The 20,115-nt window shown below is 38.8% G+C and overlaps 1 protein-coding gene across 7 annotated transcripts in view; it reads left to right on the plus strand.

Annotated features, from left to right (window-relative positions):
* Positions 1–18,624, plus strand: part of LOC122720081 (mediator of RNA polymerase II transcription subunit 12) — a 92,159-nt gene extending 73,535 nt beyond the window's left edge. For 4 of the 7 annotated variants that reach the window (XM_043946538.1, XM_043946539.1, XM_043946540.1 and 1 more), the window contains 8 exons: positions 5,683–5,817; positions 8,263–8,427; positions 11,958–12,092; positions 12,770–13,039; positions 13,217–13,591; positions 13,830–14,252; positions 14,394–14,694; positions 14,804–18,624. In XM_043946538.1, the coding sequence (XP_043802473.1) occupies positions 5,683–5,817; positions 8,263–8,427; positions 11,958–12,092; positions 12,770–13,039; positions 13,217–13,591; positions 13,830–14,252; positions 14,394–14,694; positions 14,804–18,609 (5,610 nt within the window). In that variant the 3' untranslated portion in view covers positions 18,610–18,624. Of the gene's footprint in view, positions 1–2,109; positions 2,328–5,682; positions 5,818–7,132; positions 7,246–8,262; positions 8,428–11,957; positions 12,093–12,769; positions 13,040–13,216; positions 13,592–13,829; positions 14,253–14,393; positions 14,695–14,803 lie in introns of those variants that run through there. The other 3 variants (XM_043946542.1, XM_043946541.1, XM_043946544.1) reach the window with 3 other exon arrangements.
* The last annotated feature ends 1,491 nt before the right edge of the window (positions 18,625–20,115 follow it).

Here is a 20,115-nt window from a genome sequence, read left to right on the forward strand (position 1 = left end):
TTACCGTTGATTGTGGCTTCTTGATGCAGGTGGTGGTGTTCCATGCGAGTTGAATCTCGGTACTTGGTGATTTTTCTGTGGCCGAGAAGGGAGCGAAGGAAAGCAACGGATTTCTTGTTCGAGGAGCTTGATGACTCTCGTCCAGTGTAACTGGGTTTAGATTGTTTAGAGCGAGACTGGTAGAAGCGGTGTGACAAGGCGAGAAAGATTAAGACATTAATGCTCGCTTTTAAAGTTCTTCTACAGTTTCTTACAATCATTTTATGAAACGTGTATACACGATAAAAGTGGAAACGAACTGTATACACGTTCGAAGAATAGAGCAAAGGGGAGGGGATGGAAGTGTTATTCTTTAATGCGCTCACATTTATCTCGATTCTATGAATTATTTACGAGTAAAGTGAAAGATAAACGCGGAAATTAAGCGTTCAAAAGTATATATAATAAAGCGTGAATGAGGAATTACCGTTTTATTTTATTAATTTTAATTGAAGATTAATTTGCAAGAGTTTGCAAGAGCACACATGTCGAAATTTCGGTGAATTTTTAACCGGACGAACGGGAACTCGGTGGAAGAATTTAAAAAAAAAAAAAAAGAAGCCACGTCGTGCGCAGAAGCACGTGGCACGCTGAAGTGGAACGAAAGGCTCGAGGGAGAGATGCAACGAGTCGTTAAACGCCCGGAAGAAGAGAGGGTTTCCTTTTACCGATCGGGGAATACTTTTAAACGCTTCCTGATCACACCAATTCACAATAACGGTGGGGAGAATTTCCCGGGGAGTTCAATGAAAAAACGCATATAATAATTAAAACATCTGTCTAACTGTTCATCGAGAAGAAGGAGTTTATCTGGAGATCTTTTCCTGCTCCTCCCCTCCCTCCCCAGAGGAATATTTTTATCGAGGATTCCCAGCATCGACGATGGAGGAAAGGAGAGGGCTCACAGCGTTTATCCAGGTTGCCGTGAAAGATCACTTGGCTCGTAGATCGAAGAGGTGACTTCACTTGCCAAACGAGTTTATGTTTTTAATCGAGTCTACGACTCGTCTGGCAACGGGTTCTCTCTCGGTACATCCGGCATGCAATTGCTGGATACGAATCCTCGATATATGTTTGCAAAGGGATCATCTGCCGGGGCCTCTTTCAGCGCTTGGCCACCTGTTTCCGTACACGCGTTTCTTTTTTTTTCCTTCCATGAAACCTTGGACGAACTCGAATATTTTCTATCTGATATAATTTCAACTATTCCGATAAATTGATGTTGATTCGGAAGGAATTGATTTTGCAACAATCTTAAATGAGAGCTATTGATAAGATGTACTAGATAATGGTCAAAAAATAAAATTTGAATGTCTTATTTACTTTGGACTAATATTAGAAGAGTGCGGGTTAAACAGAGGGGTTATAAGGCGTTATCAGAGTAAAAAAAGGAAAAAAAAAATGATGACAAAGGACGCGAAAGGAAAAAAGTCCTGCGTGGCAAGTGCAGCAAGTGGATCAAGCTTGGAGAGGGCTAACGAATCGCGCGTGTAGACATTGCAAACAGAACTATCTCTCCACGGGAGGATCAGAGAGAGCAGCCTAGCCGAGTGAGAATTTGTATTTGCTCGGGACCAGTCGTAGAGACCGTGTCGCTCGCCTCGACCGCTGCTCTTATCTCGATTTCAAAACGCAATAATTTTACTTTGAACGACTTTCCACGTTTGTGTAATCTTTTGTGCTCGTAATCTCGTGAATTTTGAGAAAAATTTTGTTCATCGTGTGTGTCTGTTTGTGCACGAAATATTTTGTCATTAAAGAAAATAATAATCTCAAGAAATTATTTTTTGGATTTTCTTTTTCGGAAGAATGTAGAAAAAAAGAAATACTTTCTTTTCCTTTCCTTCTTCTTAAAATAAAAAATAAAAAAAAAAAAAAGTGAATGGAAATTTTTGTTGAACTTGTAAATAAGTGGTTTCATAAAATGAAACGCGTTATCTTATGGACCGAGCAAGTTTATCCAGAAAAAAATGTTATTTTAATTCAAAAAAAAATCTAGGAAAGGATTTCTAAGTATGGCTCACTTGTGGAAACGATAGGGGATGGACTCGGAGAAGATGAAACGAATATACTCGTAGTTTACAATCAGAGAGAAGAAAATGTTGAAGTGGATAAAAGTGAGGCAGGATGCGTCGGCGACGCCGACGACGACGACGCTCAACCACGAAAAGAAGGACGAGATGGTGGCAAAGGTCGAAGTTGAAGAAGCGGTGAAAGAGGAGGAGGAGGACAGTGGCATGGAAAGAGAGGACACACCGTCCAACATCGAGTTGAACGATCTACGAAAAGTATGCTTAGGCCTGTAGTTTCATCATTATATCTATATAAAAAGAAAAAAAAGAAAAATATAAAAATTTTAACAGCAAAAGTTTTACAATAGATCGTACGAATATGAAAATTTATATCTACGAATGTATATGCTTTAGAAATGTTGTTACGTAACTTCTTGCAATCCTGATTGAACTTTTTTTTTGCATATACTTAAGAAAGTTAATGGACACGTCTCTCTTTTCCTGTGAAACGTCGTTGACATTCTTCAAAACGCATTAAGCTTGGAAAGATAAGAAATTAGTGGCTCTGTGCGCGAAGGCACTTGGAGCAATAACACATGGCCCATCTTTAAAGTGTCATTAGTGGTCGATTTCTTATACGGTATTCGAACGGATTTCCTTCGTGATTCTGACTTTCTGACTTGTTATTAGACGCAGGTATGGTTTCTTCATCGAGTTTTAATATTAAATGATGAATTTATTTCTTTATTTACTTTGCTTTACTTTTGAAAAAAAAATATTTGTCACTTTCCAATTCACGTAATAATTTTAATAGATAAAAATTCTTCAAAATTTTTCTATTTCTTAATTCTATCAATGAAATAACATCATAACAATGATTTCCAGAAGTCCAGAGAAATAGAGTTAGTATATGGCGTTGTAATAAATCTTGGAATTTTCATGGTCGCTTTCATTCATCGATTTCACGATAGCACGTAGTTCCAACCAGTGGATTGGTTTTTTTTCGATACGAGGCCAACCTGCTTCCAACAGGTGCGACATCCTTCTCGACGCACGTGGACAAAGACCATCGTCGTCTTAACATCAACCGAGCAGAGCCGTTTCTCCTCGCGGTATTCGATACCTCATCGAACGACTTTCATTGAAAAATTTCACCAATAACCATTACTTGGTGGTTCTTTCGATTCCATAATTCGTGCATCGATTTTCTTTATACAGATTATTTTGCACATTTCCTTATAGTTATAATTTTACTCTTTCCTATCGAACAAAGTAATTTTTAACGTTTCAATTATTCTAATAAATTAAATTTTCCAAGATAATACAACTGTATCGCACATAAAATATGCAAAATTTTAATTTATTCTCTGCCGTCGATATAAAAATTGCACTCGTATCATTCGTTTCATCATCAAACGTTTTTTCCCCTCGAAAAATTTCCAAATCGACCGATCGATAGATCCAAACACGTCATTCGCTCCTTCTCCTCTCCTCGCAACTCGTATCCCATTTTTTCCTCCTCTTCGTTAACATTTTTTCTCGTCGCTGCGCCTCGAAATGGTGCACGCGTTGAGCAAGCAGCCCGAAGCGGTACGTGCCGCCGACTTTCTACGCGTGGCCACCGTTTACTTGCGAAACTAAACTCGTTTACTCGTACAACTCTTTCTTTTTTTCGTGGATTTTTTTTTTTTTTGCACCAACCTTTTTTCGAAAACGCATCTTCGAGACGGATGGATCGAAATTTTCGACGTATTTTCCACGATCGAAGGAGGAGGAGGAGGAGGGAATCGAGTTTCGAAATCGTTCATGCCGCTCTGTTATGCTGATTAGAGAGAAAGAAAACGTTTAAAAGGAGGATTTCGTTCGGGTTGCCGATCCCATTTACATAGGCTGGATTTGCATACGTTTACGTAACGGGAAATTGAGAGTACGTGGGCGTTATGAGTTTCCTTTTGCATCCATTCGGCGCTTGATACGCGGCCGAGCAACTCGGCTCCTCGAGATTTTCGTTAATTCCGCTTTTGGTCGTGACTTATCGGTGGAACTGTGACGTGTCTTTTGATTATTTCGGTGTGTAAATAAATTATTATCTATCTATTGTTATTAATTTTTTCTTAAGGAAACTTGTTGATAGTAATTATCTCTTTCTTCCTGATATACAATATTTATGTTTATTTGTAAATTGAATATTTAACGAATGAAGTAATATCTTTCAGTGTTTTAGGTTTTTCGAGGTAATTTCAGCGAGTTTTGAAGAATTTTATTAAAATATATTTGTTAGAATAATGAATCGATACAGTTTGAATGAGTTGAATAGAATTGTTTGACATTTACAAATGTATCGTAAGGTTGTATGGAAATGAAAGGTTCAAGAAAGGTGAAAAGTACCTGTCGCCCAAAACAGGATCACTTCAATATGGAAATTTCGAGTTCGAATTCATGAATAAATTATACGAAGAAACCTCTCTTTTATCCGGCTACCAAAAGGCGGAAAATTTATTTCTTTGACAAAATTTGCTTCTTATAAAAAATTATTTTCGAAGATTAATTTTTTATTAATTATTATGTTTCAAGTTTAAATCCTCTGAAAAATAATGAAAAATTGTATAAAAAAAATATTTATTGTGAATTAATATTTAAAATTAAAATAATTCTGAAATATATATATTATGTATTTGTATAAATTTGATAAATAATATTGCACAATGCAATTCATATTTTTATGACATTTATATGGTAATTGTTATCCAATGCTCGAGAAGTTTCATACGATATTACACAATATATCTTCATGCCTCGTGGCCACTGCATCTTTTGCATCGGTAACGCGATACGTGTGTCCTACAAACAGAGATATTTACACAGTCTTTGCGACACGTGCACTCGCGCTTCTCGTATCCTATTCTGTTCACGAAACGATCGCATATAGACCTCAAATACCCTTATTCATCAAAACGTTTCATCGTTTAACGCTATGTCACCAGCGTTGAATTGAATACTCGAGTTATTAGCAACCGAACTCATCTTCAGGCTTATCATATATATATACATAGCAAACGTAAAAAGGAAAACGTTTATCAATGCAATTAAGCAAAAATTGCAACACGATTGACGTGCCTTATCGTACAACATCTTTTTAATATCTCTTGTCATCTTGTTTGCTTCAATTTTTCTTTTTTCTTTTTACATTTCTTCGTTTATCTAATTTGTAAAGATAAAAAATTTGTTCGTAATTGCATACCCATTCAACAAAAGAAAAAAAAAATCGAATTCGAATTTTCCATCAACAACAAGTGCATCAATCTCAATAATACTACGTGTGACAAAAATTCTTCAAAACAAAACAGATTTACCTTGAGCCACTTCGACGCAAGAACCGTGAAATGCACGATTGACCGTAAAATAATTCTTTTCAAATGCAACAATAGCAACAACGACTCGTTAAGCCCGCGCCGCATAATATCACGGCGAACGAAAGGCCTCTTGAGATAAGCCATTAATCAACCGAACGCTTTAAACAATTCCTCGAGCGTGTTCCCTCCAACGCAACAAAAGCCGCCCTCTCCAACAAGCCTCCCTTTATTTTTCATTTACCATTTAAGTAATTCGTTCGTCACCTTGTCTGTTGCAGGACCTTTTCTCCCAGCTGCAGTTTTCGCAAGAGAGCGCGTTGCCTCCTGACACGCTGCGCCGTGCTCTCGCCGAGAGTTTTCTCGATCAGCAAAGATTCCAGCTTGGATTCATGGACGACGCGGCGGAATGTTTCGTAAGTGGCTAGTTTGCCTAGTTTCTTTTCGCCTATTAAGTCTTTTCCAACGCACCGATGTATCGTTATATTATATATATATAAATGAATCGTATACACGAAGTTGGTAGATTTCTTGTTGAACGGTGTACAGAATTTGTCTTTTATGAGTGGAAGAATAATAAATGAGATCACGGTTGAAAATTCTTTGAGTCCAATTTTGAAATCCAATTTTGAGTCAAAAGGAGTCCATTTTTTTTTCAGAAAATTTATAAGATTAATTAGGTGGATTGTGAAGATGAAAGGGATGAAAGAGGATGAATGAGGGAAAGTATATATTCATGATTGGGTTGTAGTTTTAGAATCAGAATCAGAAGGGTTGATGAGTCCTCGTGATTTTCGATATCATTTCTTTAGTAATAATTTCTTCAGTAATAAATTGTAATGTATGTCAATGTACGTCGAGAAAGACAGTTTTATCGAGTTGCTTATTGTAGCGTAACGGTATCACGAACGAGTTGCAACATAATAAATGTAGTATTAAATAGAATGCGTCCGAGGCTATTATATATTTGCCAGTATATTCGCAAACTATTAACGTCATATCAATTATGAACTTAAATTTCATCTTCTTGACAAAAATTACGATCATCCATTAATCTCCATTGCATTCAATATGTGCATCTTGTATCCCTGATCGAAACGAAAAAAAAATCATTTATAAATCAGTACACGAAATATCCATAATTTTCATCGAGATGCAAGAACAATTTATTCTATAATTTCTTGTAAAAATTTCATCATACACTTCCATAATCTTGCCAATCCCGAACAGAGCTCGTGGTACATTTTTCCAGTTGTTTTTGCCCATTCATAAGAATGATCGGCCATTATCCACTCCCCCTTACAACTATTGGCCGCAATCGCATTAATCTCTCAGTTTCGACATTCACGACGTCTAATGCGTTGCGATTTCCTTCGATTTTCCGAGCGGTTTACGATCCTGAATATTCCATCGCGCAAAACCAGTTCCACGTTTCCTCTCAGTTGCAGCTCTCAGTGGCCGAGCGTATCGCGGATTGCCTCAGCCGAGCGTGGCCGGCTAGGTGACTCTGCGCGAATACGCACCGGTTGTTCACTTTCTCGTTTACACGGGAGTCACGTTTAGATTGGGTGTCGTTTCGTATGCGCATGCGCACGCGTGTGTGTGTGTGTGTGCGCGTGTGTCGACATCGGTCGGCCACGTAAAACGAATGTATAACGAATGCAGTCCACGAGTGTAATAAACGCAGGGACATGCGTATCTAGAGCGTTTCAGGGCATGCTGATTGGATTACTTTCAGCGACTAATTAAACGATTCGATCGTGGCAGTGAGGATTTCGTGTCGTTGGCCTTGGGATATTATCACCATTCCAACGTTGGATTGATTGGAAGGATGGTAGATTATGGTAGGCTGAGTTTAGGTTTAGTATCTGATTTAGATTATTGTCCTGGTATGCAAGCTGTTGCTTAAAGAACGAAATAATTGTACGATAATAAAGATGAAAATATCGTTTATGCGTCTATTTTTGAGAAGACAGTGGTATTCTTCGTCAAGTTGAAAGTTGTCAAACGTACGCTGTTAGTTTCCAGTATTAACATCTCTTAGTTAATTTATCTATGATCAAAGGTTGCTTTACAATCTTGATACAAGAAATTTCTGTACGTTGCGATGCAATATCTCTAAGTTTCTAAAATTTAGAATCGAATAAATTTCAATTATAATATCTTCCATTATTATCTTCCATTAGTTACGTGGATGGATATATTTTTAAATTCCTAATAGCGGACCGGATACTTATGTTTCAAGACTTGCTGCCATTCGGATAAATTTACGACTCGCTTTATATTTCTTCCAGCAACGCTGGTTGGAAGGATGGCAGAGAAAAGAATATCATAATATACGAGTTTCTACGCGAATACCTCATGGGCTTGCATGATTGCTTTTCCCGCTTCGAAATCATTATTTTTAACTTCGTGTCTTTTGTCATTTGGAATTTTATCGATCCTTTGTTGCATATGCTTTTTATCACAATCAAAAATATATCCACAAATTTTGATTCATTTTATATTCTCCATCTTATATTTTAAATATTCTCAATAATAATTGAGAATATATAGATGATTTTCATTAATACATCATTCTCTTATAACTCTTACTCTTACAATTTTTGCAAAACACCTTTAACAATAAAAAGTGTCGTTAGATTTTTAGTAATAAATTATTCAATCGATATATTCTTTGAAAAATAATTATTAGTTTCTTTACGAAACAATAAAACAGTGAAATAAATTAATCACATTTTACATGACGAGCATTCTTTTTCGAATTACCATAATCGATTATCAGGATCTTATTTATTTTTAGCGATGTATCATCGAACACGACAATAATGGAGATATATTAAGGAAGAATATTATTGCAGGAAAACATTCTTCTGCGTATACACCTTCACATCGCCAGCGGGGAGGCGGAAGACATGTGCAGCGCCAGACACTGCGTGCCCCATCAAAAGTTCGCCATGACATTGGTCGAGCAAAGCGTTTGCGGAGCTTGCGGTGCCACCTCAGAGCCTCTGCCTTTTACACAGGTTAGTCTGGTCCACGAGTTCTTCTCTCGTCAAAGGGAATTCTAATCGACGTGGCCTGCGGGCTAACTGATGAATAAATTGCCACTGAGCTTTTGATAACAATTGATTAAGAGTGTCCTGATTTAATTGAGAATTTTACGTACAATGCAATATATAGAGAATTGAAGAAAAGCAAGTAAATTCCTCGAGTAAATTTTACAAATCTTGAGTTCCGTTTGAACGTATTACGTTCAAGAATGGCGCAGCCATCAAATTGTTTAAGATCAATTTCAACTTATCAACTATTTTTACAACAACGTAAAACAATACTTTTTCATATCATCATTTATCAATCATATTCCAAAAAATCGAGTAGCAAAAACTGATAAAAGAATCACTGAACAATAAGCACAAGAACATCGTTTCATTCCAGTCATTTACAAGTTGTAATCAATTTTTTTCGTCGTCAACTTTTCTTTTTTTCTACCTCCACTTTGTCTCTGAGATTCCATCGTATTTAAAAACATTCCATCTATCGTTATTCCTCTTATATTCATATCCAACACAGAATCTCTCGATAGCGCGCAACTCGAGGAAAAACGTGTTTCTTGCGAAACGTTCCATTACGTTTCAAGGAGAATTCAGAGAATAGTTTATCTTTCCTCTTTTTTCCCCCCGACCATTCGATCCATCTGTCCACACGATCACTTCCTTGCCATCGAACGTTTCTTTTCTCACGTAGTCTGTAGCAGGTAGATCCGGAGATCTACGAAGGAGAATCTCAGGTAAAATTTCGTAAAAGTTTTCTTTCGTATCCTCTCGTGAGATCGACTCGTTTGGGGGTGGTCCAGGTAGTCGAAGAGGGTTAACGAGGAAGGTAAACGAAAGTTAGCCCTTCGAGGAGGGACAGAGTTTAAGCGATTTAAGCGACTTAAGGGAGAAGCCCAAGCGAGCCTAGATACTGAACGATCGAGTCGCGTCGTGTAAACGGATTAGCTGATCGGGATTTGACGGCTCATTGGCCGCGAACGACCAAGAGGAATGGAAGAGGAATGGAAGAGGAATGGAAGAGGATGGATTTTGAGGGTCGATGGGATACTGTTTCGCGCAATAAACTCGAAACACGATTGGAGGGGGTGTGGGAAGCCAAGTTGGAATTGGTAATAGGCACCGAGACCAATCGGAGGGGTTGTAATTGCTTCGAAATGGGGATCTGCTGAAGTTTCTTAGAGTTCGTCTAATGGGACTTGATTTAATCCTTATTGAAGGGTTGACAAGTAGTTGATTTTTAAATTCGTATAATAATAAACGAGTTTGTAGATTATAATAAAATTAGAAAATCTAGGGTTCCCTAGAATTTTGTTTCCTTGAAATTCTACTAAACAATTCTTTAATATCAATATTTCTTTAATTAATAGAGAATTTTACGGAAATTCAATTTTCCTTTTTATTGTTATCATTATTTCTATAATGAAGTAACAAAAGTAGAAAAAATTATGAAATATTTGTTTTTACACCAAGTTTCGAGAAACTTAATAAACTGTGAACGTGTACCTAGAACAACATGTTATCGCGTTTCTGGTAAACTGGCCCTAGTTCGACGAGTTTGATTATTTCCGCCTCGACGAGAAAAGTGAAACTCTCGATTATTCCTCTCTCTGATTCTGTGATTCGCGTTTTATACTGTGATATTCACGATTTTCGCTTTCGTTCGCGATATATTCAGGTTAACTTTTATTTCCTCGTGCATAGAGAAATGTGTTTGTGAAACTGTTTCTGTTATACGACAGAGTGGGTAAAGAATGAGGAAATGCATAATTTCTATTGATTGTTGACCTGAATGTACAACTGCAATTGAAATAAGTATTGCATAATGTAATTATACAAATGCAATATCTTTTTGAATATATTATGAATATACTTTTGAATATAATATAAAATGAATTTTATATAATATTTTTTAATATTTCCTTAGAATTTAAAATAGAAAATTTTTGAATTTACTTTTATACGAATATAAGATAACGTATTCTAATTGTTTTTCTTTCAAATTATACGAAAATATAAAGAGAAAGATATTCTTTGATACTGCGATATTAAATAATTAAATTATTATTGTTATTTATTAATGTTGGATAAAAAAAAAAACTTTCTATCGATTACTTTTATGAATCTATTAAATAAGCTAACAAAGAACATTAAAAGAGCCGGACACGTTTCTTTATCGTGGGAATGAATATATATCTCACGGTGTATGGAAGAGTTAATTAAATTTCTAGTTAGCAACATGGAATTACTTGTGGCAAAGTTTCGATACGAAAACCAAAACCAACCACGGGTCCTGAACAAATGCAATAACGAAAGTCGTATTTCGCTCGTGGTACTTCGTAATTACTCTTTTTCTATGATAAAATTATATAATTTTCTGGGAACTTCACACCTCGTTATACTTTCATCGGGTATATCTCATTTTTCCCTTTCATTAATTTTTTAATTCATTCCACGAGAAATAGCTTTTTGTTTTGCGAAAATCGTGGTCCAACTTCCGAGAAATTCTTGTAATTTTCTGTCTGTTATAAAATTTTTACGAAGATTTTAAAATTTAGAGCAAAGTTTAATAGAGCAAAATTTACTAAGAATTCGTTATTTCTTAAATATTTAATAATATATTCGAAATCACAAAGAAATCACGAAGAAACCTAATTAGAAATCCCCTAGAAATTATAAAATTCCCCAGAAATTTTTATTTCCTTAAAATATTATTAAGAATTCAGGATTTTTTAATAAAAATTGCAACACGAATGTTTTAAATAAAATCCTTTTCAAGCATTCTAAAAAAGTTCTGAAAAGCAAAAGAAAGAAGAAAAAAAATGAATCCCTATTCAAACCATTCAAATCTCGTACTTATTCGAGATAATATATCAAAGCAAAGCGAATTAACGTGTTTCTCAATCTCGTCGAATCTCGAAGAATTGAAAAGAAAAGTGGACGTTTCCTAACGCAGGGTAAAGAACAAAAGCAGTGCCCTTTCGAGCATAATCAATGCGCAGCTTGGGTATAACCGAGCACAGTCCAGGAACAACTCACGTGGGTGGAGTTGGTTCTCCCTCTGAGCTTGTATCTGCCGATTATAAAAACGCGAAACTCGTTGCAATCTGGTATCGGTCATGGCCGATCGCTTTTACCAGCTGGCTACTATTATTCCGAGTCGAAGAGAGAGCACGAGAAATTTTATTTTTCTTTTTTTTTTTTTGTTAAATTGCAATTTAAAATTCTCTGAAAATATTACGCAAGATAAATTATATATGAATTTCTTTGATATCTTCTTAAACCTCTTCTGGAACCTCTACCTGTAAGAAATTAATACATATTAATGAAAAATTATTAATCTAACGAAGAAAAAACGCAAATGTAGACTGTAAATCATAATTAATTAAAAATAAAATATTAAAAAAAATTGAAAAGTCAAGAGAAATAATTTAATAGATTATAATTTTCTTCCATAAATTATTCGTTTCCCCATATATTCACAAATCTAAATTTATTTCCAGATGGTTCACTACGTATCAGCATCAGCACTGACGTCGCAGGCTCGACAAACACCACCGAATTCTCGAAACAGTCCCGATCTTTTCGGTCAGCTCCTTCGAAAAGCCGGAGGCATGGGCGACATCAGAGATTGTCCAGTGAGTTAACTTATAAATATACCTACTTTCTTTCTTCCACTTTACACAACTCCGTGAAATATTTAATCTCCGCGAACGATTCACAAGTTTGCATTTCGAAGCAGTTCCGGTGATTCTGGTTTGATTCATTCGACAAGATCGGATACACTCTCCTTTGGCCTTTCTTGGAAATGATATCCCGCGAACTTTCTCTTTGAAGTGGAACGATAATTATCGTTCGAGCACCCACGGGCTATTTGGCCGACCGCATAAGTGTTGTAGTATTCAGTTATAATCTGCAACCGAGAAATTCTCCTCTCTATATTAGCTGGAAAGAATAAATAATTATCGCCCTTGATCATATGATATACGTGTTAAGAAATCAGTAATTTAATAATTATACATCGATCAATCCTTAATTTTCATATTACATTGTTAGATAATTACATACTTGCTCGTTATCGATTTATACAATTACTAGTCAATTATATTTGTTCTATTCGATGATTGACCAATAATTAATCAAAAATTCAGCAGAATTGAAGAAAAGAAAAAGTAAAACTTCAAAATAAGGAGACGATTCATTCAGAGATAAATTCGAATAATCTGAAAAATTAAATGGTTCCTTCGTTCAGAAATCGTCGACCCTCCGAAATTATAATTAAATATTAAAACGAACTTTTTTTTTTGATTCGCAGAGCTCTTGCGGCGCGAAAATACAAATATGTCGGACCCTGATGAACCGACCGGAAATCGTTTCCGTCGGAGTCGTATGGGATAGCGAACGGCCTTCGTTGGAGCATATCATGGACGTTTTCGCTACCGTGGGAACGTCCCTCAGATTGAGCGATGTTTTCCACAGCGTGGTGGACTCTAGATGGGGTGCCTCGACCGTGCATAATCTCGTTGGAGTCGTTACGTATTACGGGAAACACTACTCCACCTTCTTCTTCCACACTAAACTCAAGGTTTGCATAGAGATTACACCGTTTATCCCTCAATTACCCGGATAAGTAGATCATCGTCGAATTACATAGAAATTAATCTCTCGAGTGTTTATATCGTGTTTCAAGTAGCACTTTGTTCCTTGGATATGCCACGTCAAATTTTCGAATTTTATTTACCTTTTTCTCGTCCTGGTTCAGGTATGGATCTACTTTGACGATGCGACCGTGAAGGAGATTGGTCCACGTTGGGAGCAAGTGGTGGAGAAATGCAGGAGGGGCAGATATCAGCCGCTGCTTCTGCTGTATGCAACCCCCGGCGGGACTCCAGTGAACACGGAAAACGCCCCGAAAACCGTGACTCCTTTCCCGAACGGAAATGGGCTGAAGACACCCCCGAAGAATAATGTTCGACGATCGATCACCCCCAGCCCGGAAAAACCATCGATCAACAGCACAGCCAGACGTGCCATCACGCCCAATCCCGACAGCCCCCCTCACCCTTATACGCAGCGTAGGATTTACAGCGATTATCAGAATCTGACCGATATACAGAATAATATATTTGGAAATCAAGTGAGTTTCGATGATCAACGAATTATATAATAAAGTATATAATAGAAAAATTTTAATTCGAGAGAATGATAAAAACAAAAAAAAAAAAATTGAAAATTATAATTTCTTTAAAATAAATTTTTTGAGTTTCTGAGTTACTCTTATAGTTAATAATTCATGATTATATCCTACAACTTTTTTTTTTAATAAATATAAGACGAAAGTAAATAAAAGATTTTTGTTACTTTTGTTGTTGAAGGGTGTTGATACCGTGGACGGGGAGGTGGAGTCGAAATATATCAGTCGACGCGCGGTCGAGAACGTGATGCAGCAGCAGAAGAAGCAACAAATGCAGCTGACACGAAGCCTGAGCGCGGGCTCGACACCGCAGGACGCCATCAGTATTCCGGATCACTTGAACGTGCCGCGGAGGCGGGATTCCGGGAACTGGTCGGGCGATCGAAACAGCGCCTCCTCGAGTTCCTCCACGACGATGGACAATCCGTATCTGTACATCGTCAATAAAATGCAGAGGAACTCGGGCGTGCCGAAGAGCCCGACCAGCAAATCTGGAGAACTCTCGAGCAGCAGCAGCGGCCATTACGACGCCGGATACGATTCGTATTCCTTGTCTTCCACGGACAGCCTTCCGCTCCAACAGGGTCTAAAGCATAATCTGCAGGTACGACGTTACGGCAAATAATGTATTTCACGGTATTATATAGAATAAGTGTTACATCGAATTTGTGGAATTGTGACAGATAGATAATTGTAATTGTAATTAATTGAACTTAGAGTTCAAATCGATTTACTTAAATGATAGCTTGCCCAGATCCCGGAAGGCTACCAAGCTTCCTCAGGCGACGACTGCGAACGTCTCTGCAAGGAAACCGACGCGCTCTTGGACAAATCCCGAGCGGCCGAGGATGCAGGGGATCTCAGCACCGCTGTTGCTCTGTGCAGCGCAGCCAGCAGCAAAGCTAGAGCTGCCATGGACGCGCCGTACAACAATCCTCACACGATCACCATAGCGAGGATGAAGCACAATACTTGCGTGATGAGGACAAGGAGTTTGCACAGAAGGATGTTGCAGGAGCAAGCAACGGCCAATGGAGAAAAAGAAGGTCTGTTGTTTAAAAAAAGAAAAAAAGAAAAATATATCGAATGGAATAATTAGTAACGAATTTTGTAATTTTGTATATCTTTAATGTATAATTGTGTATATACTTGTAGAAGGCGCGCTAGAAGGCAGGCATTCTCGAGAGAACAGTAAATCAGGCCAACACTCTCGACAGAGTTCCAGAGACAAAGGGAATCATTCCAGGCAAAACAGTCGAGAACTTCTGGTGAACGCTCCAACCGCGGCTAGCGACAAGCCTACCACGAAGAGCATAGAGATTTATGCCACGTTGCCAAAAAAGAAGACTCTGCGCAGCAAGGCGACGGCTGTGAACGTGATCGAGGATGAAGAGTACATGTTGTACGATCGGCCGATGCAGAGGACGGGTCTGTTCAGCCGTACGAAGCGTTGCGACGACGACAAAAAGGACAAGAAACGGGCACGCAGCGAGGAGAGGAACAAGAACGTCTCGAAAGACTTCTCCATCGCGCCCACCCGATCTTCTCCCTCGCCCAAGGGAGCAAAAGTGGAGAAGTCGAAGGAGAACGTCGACACTAACGTTGCCAACAACGCGAGAAATTCTCAGTCTGGTAGCACGGGCGGGGAACAGCAGAAACAGGGCAAGAAGCAGCACAAGATTCGCAGGAAATTGTTAATGGGTGGATTGATCAAGAGGAAAAACAGAAGCATGCCGGATCTGCGCGAAGGGCAGGATGGACAAACGAATGCTAGCGCGGAGGGAGCCTCCAACACCTTGCCAAAGCAGTCGGTGGACGATTCCAGTGTGGGTTTGAAGGGGAACGAGGTGTGCCAATCTTTGAGCGGTTACCTGTCAGAGGGGCATCTCGAGTTCACCGGAAATAGCAACGGGAGCCCGAGCAGTACGAGCAATCCGAATCTGGAGAGAAGTCGTCTGATGAGGAAGAGCTTCCACGGAAGTGCTGGCAAAGTGTTACACGTGGCGAAGGTTCCACCGCCTCCTCCGCTCAGGACCACTTCTCAGCTTAGCAAGTCTAAGTGTTCGGGCGAAGTGCACAACGAGCAGCAATCCGAGAAATCGGTCTACCCGGCGTCAGAGGGTCAGTGCAATCCGTCGAATCCGTCCCAAGAGCAGAACGGAGCGTATTGGAATCACGTGAACGCGACCAATTCGGCTGGCGGAGCGAATAGAACGTCCAACTATACCGACTACTCGTCCGAGTCTCATTCCCTTCCGTTTTTGCCCTCCTACGCTATGGAGCAGAACGCTGCGAATGTATCCCCCTCGTGTCCATCGGGCTACAACAGCAAACCGAGAATTCAAGATGACGTGGTGCAATACGCCAATGGTATCCTGTACGAGCCCACGTTCGTGGTCACCAGAGCGGATGTGCACAACGAGCAGAGTCCTGTGAAACAGCAGAGTCAGTTGGACTCGTTGCCTCCCTATCCCGAGAGCGGGAACGTTTCTCATTCGAGGCAACCCAGCGAAGATTTTCCTCCCCCACCGTATCCCTCTATTCACTCTGTGTCCCATTCGAGGCAAGCGAGCGAGGACTTTCCACCTCCCCCGCCACCGATCGACGAGAGCTCCACCAATCACGTCCAGGAGAGTCAGCAACAGTACCAGCATCAATATCAACAGCAGCAACAGCAACAACAACAGTATCAGCAGCAGTATCAGCAGCAGCAGCAGCAGCTGCAACAGGCGGCCGTGTCAACGCAGCAGCAACGTCAACAGGAATTGGACAATCAGCATATTATCAGTCTGTTGTCTCAATTGCAGCTGAAGAGGGATCAGATTATGACCTGCGATCCTTCCAGGGAGGAGAAGAGGCTCGAGGATCAGGAGGAAGAGGAAAAATCGTCCGGTGTGACCTGGCTGCGCGAGTTGCAAGCTAAACAGGCGGAAAGGAGGATGAAGAAACAGGGTCCATTCGAACAGGATGCATCTAAGGGCAGATCGTCCGCTCCTAGCATACAAGGACCGACGATCGCTCGAAGAACGAGCGATCTGATGATGAACAGTCTTGGACAAAATTATGATCAGACTAGTCGCGACGTACCTGATTGTCCAAGAGTTGTTTCCTCCGTGAAAGACATGGCGGCTAGATTCGAGCAGATTAAGCTGCAGCCGGCGAAAACAGAACCCGAACAGAAGATCTCGACGAAGCAAAATTGCGTTTCTCCTTCGTTGATGGAGGGTTCTCAGGATGTACAGCACGAGGAGGAATCGAGGCCGATGAAACTTTCTACGGAAAATCTGGCGAACTTTACCAAAACTGAATCGAATCAGTCGATCATGAATTCGAGTTTCGAGTCGAGCTCGAGTCAGAACAGTTTTATCTCGACCACAGCTCCGAGTAATATCATGCAAACGCAGCAAAGTGGATTAAACCAGGCCATCATGTCGATGTCTTTGACATTGCCACACGAGAATGGTTTACCTATTGACTATCCCGAGGATGACATCAGCGAGGTTGCCATGCAGAATACTATTCAGAACACGACGATTCTTCCAAGCGAAGACGATATCGCGCCCAGGAAGGTGAAACGACGAATAGGGAAGAAAAAGAGCGTGTCGTTCTGCGATCAAGTCGTCCTGGTGGCTACTGCAGAGGACGACGAGAAAGACTCTTACATACCCAATCCCATCCTCGAAAGAGTTCTACGGTCGGCGATGAACAAACCGGAAACTGCCCAAGTTCTTCGAGAGATAAGAAGTCTTCAAGAAGCAGAGATGAATCGAGAGAATTGCGCCCCTACCAAATTTCAGCAACAAACTCTACCGTTAAAAAGTGAAGCTGACAGTGTTCCCGCGACCCCTTATCAGGATCAGTTAAGAAGTGTGAACCCAATACCTATCCCAGAAACTATTAAACCTCCTTTGGGAAGGCAAAATTCGAACGAATCTGTTGGATCGTTGTCAGACAAGAAATTGTGTGGTTCCTATGGCAACGAAGGACAAGATGTTGTGAGAGATAGTTACACAGGGCTTCCAAATGTTTCCAAACCACCCACGTCCTACTCCCCTCAACTTCAACAACAGATAAGATACTCTCAAAATGGATACATGCCATATTTGCAATCCCAGTCAACGTATCCTCAAGCACAAATGTCTCATCCCAGGAATCAGGGCATTCCTCTGTCCCAAACCCAAAAACCAGCCAGCCCTTACCCCACACAAATTCAATATACTCAGAACAACGTGCAGCAACAAAAATCAATATGCCAAAAAAGTACCTATCAGACTTACTACCAACTCGAGCAACAGCACAACCAGATGAACAAACAAATGTCCCAACAACAACAACAACAGCCAAACGTGAACCAGAGAATCATGAACCACAATGCTAGCCCTATAACCGTTCAACACTCGCAGCAGCAATTCGCATACCCGCCAACTCAATCCCCGAATCCATATCAGAACCAATACAGCCATAGTTCCTATCAAGGTTACTCCTACCAATCGGTTCCTCAGCACAATAGAATAAACCAACCACTTCCGCAGTATCAGCCACCACCCAATCCACCAACCTCTTATCAACAACAACAACAACAGAATATGCAAAATTACCAACAAAGACACGATAATTATCAGAGATCACCGCAGAAGATCGATCAGCAGAACATATTGGCGCCCAATCAGACGTATCCAAACGCGTTGCAGAACGGTCAAATCCAGTCGAACATGAAATATCCAACTTACCAGCACCCTCCGGTTTCGAAGCAGAGCAAACAGATGCACTTCGTCCCTACGTCGAAGGGGAGCTCGACGGTGACCCAATCCTCCACGTCTTCTTTGCAGAAACCACCCCCGGTCGGAGGCGTTGCCAGGACGGCGCCTTGCCATCTCTGCCGGAAGAAGCAGGTGACCGAGCCCGCCATTTATTGTTCGGACTGCGATTTTTACATGTCCCGTTTCCGGCCAAAAAATTGATGTTCTCGTCATGAACTGTTATTATATAATAACGAAATAGAGAATCGATGAATCGATTAGATAGGTAGAAGATGATTTTTGTAGGACGTGTATAGATGAAGTATAAATATAGGATAGTAGTCTTTATGCTAAGTTTCTTTCTTTTTTTCTTTTTTTTTTTTTTTTTTTTGTATGTTGAACAACGATGTATAGAAAAAAACGAGCAATAATTACACGTAGAAAAAATGTTTCTTTAAATATTCGAATTTGTTAAGTTTCGTTTTTATCTCTTTTTTTGCTTGTTTCGAAGTGTATGTTAAATCGTTATTTAAGCATACAAAATTTTAGAAAGAGTGACAAAACACTCTGTACGCTTTTGTACAAAGTTAAGTTAGTAGTAGTAGTATCGAAGACCTTCATCGTGCAGCTATTGAATAGATTTACTCGTTGTACCATTGATCTTGTGTACTTACTTAGAAGATGTTTGTAATTTATAGATGGATTATGTAGAAAGAACTTTAGTCTCGTGTATTTTAGTATTTTACTATAACGTACCGAATATTTTTTGTTTTTTTTTTTTTTTTTTGTATCCTTTGTATCATTTATCACTTCTCATGTTTTTTGTTGTATATAGATCGTTTCAAAGTAATGCTTAAGTTTTTTTGTATAAAATCGATGTAAAAATCGAATTTTTAAAATTTTACAAGGAAGCGTTTCCGTTTCACGCATACAAATGTATTAAACTCCGCATCAATTCTACTTCGTTCGAGAGACAATTTTGTCAGAATTGTGATACTAGCCATGCTACAATAGAGTCTTATCGTTTAAACGTAGATGGATCGCACACTCGCAAAATCGTGAGAAATAACGGAAGCGTGGATATGATCTCTGTTGAAGAAAAAAAAAAATAAATGTGAAGATTTATATTTTATGTTTATGTTGATAGGCGTTAATGTTACGTATAATTATTGTGTACTTAACGATTGCGTTGTATTGTACGATTGTCTATATGTATTAGATCGATGTACAAATCCTCGTCCCCGATTTTATACGTTTTGTATGAGTATTTTGTTTTAAAAATACTTGATTTCCTTCCGTATGAAATTGAATAAAGCGCTGTCGAAATATTTCAACACACGAGATTCAGAATCATTTCACGCCTGAATAAATTATTATTGCTAAAAAATAATGTGACGATGGAGATAAGAGAAGAAAATATTTTGAATAATTGAATAAATTAGAAAAATTAGAAAAATTTTAAAAGAAGAAAAAAATTTTAATTTTCGTATTGATTGCATAAATAGGAGGAAATATTCGTTTTAAATTTTATTAATATTCTATTTTAATATTTACAATTAAATTTATAATTTATAATTATAAATAAAATTAACAAAACTACTAAACTTAACATTTCAAAAAAGAGAATTTAAAAAAATGTTCTTCAATTATTACTACGTTCATTTTATCGCTTAAAAAAAACAATAAAAAAAGATAAAACTTATCTTTGCATAATAAAATTTGCTAAAC

The sequence above is a fragment of the Apis laboriosa genome, unplaced genomic scaffold, assembly GCF_014066325.1.
Source record: "Apis laboriosa isolate Shangri-la unplaced genomic scaffold, ASM1406632v1 scaffold9_cov152, whole genome shotgun sequence".
NCBI lineage: Eukaryota > Metazoa > Arthropoda > Insecta > Hymenoptera > Apidae > Apis > Apis laboriosa.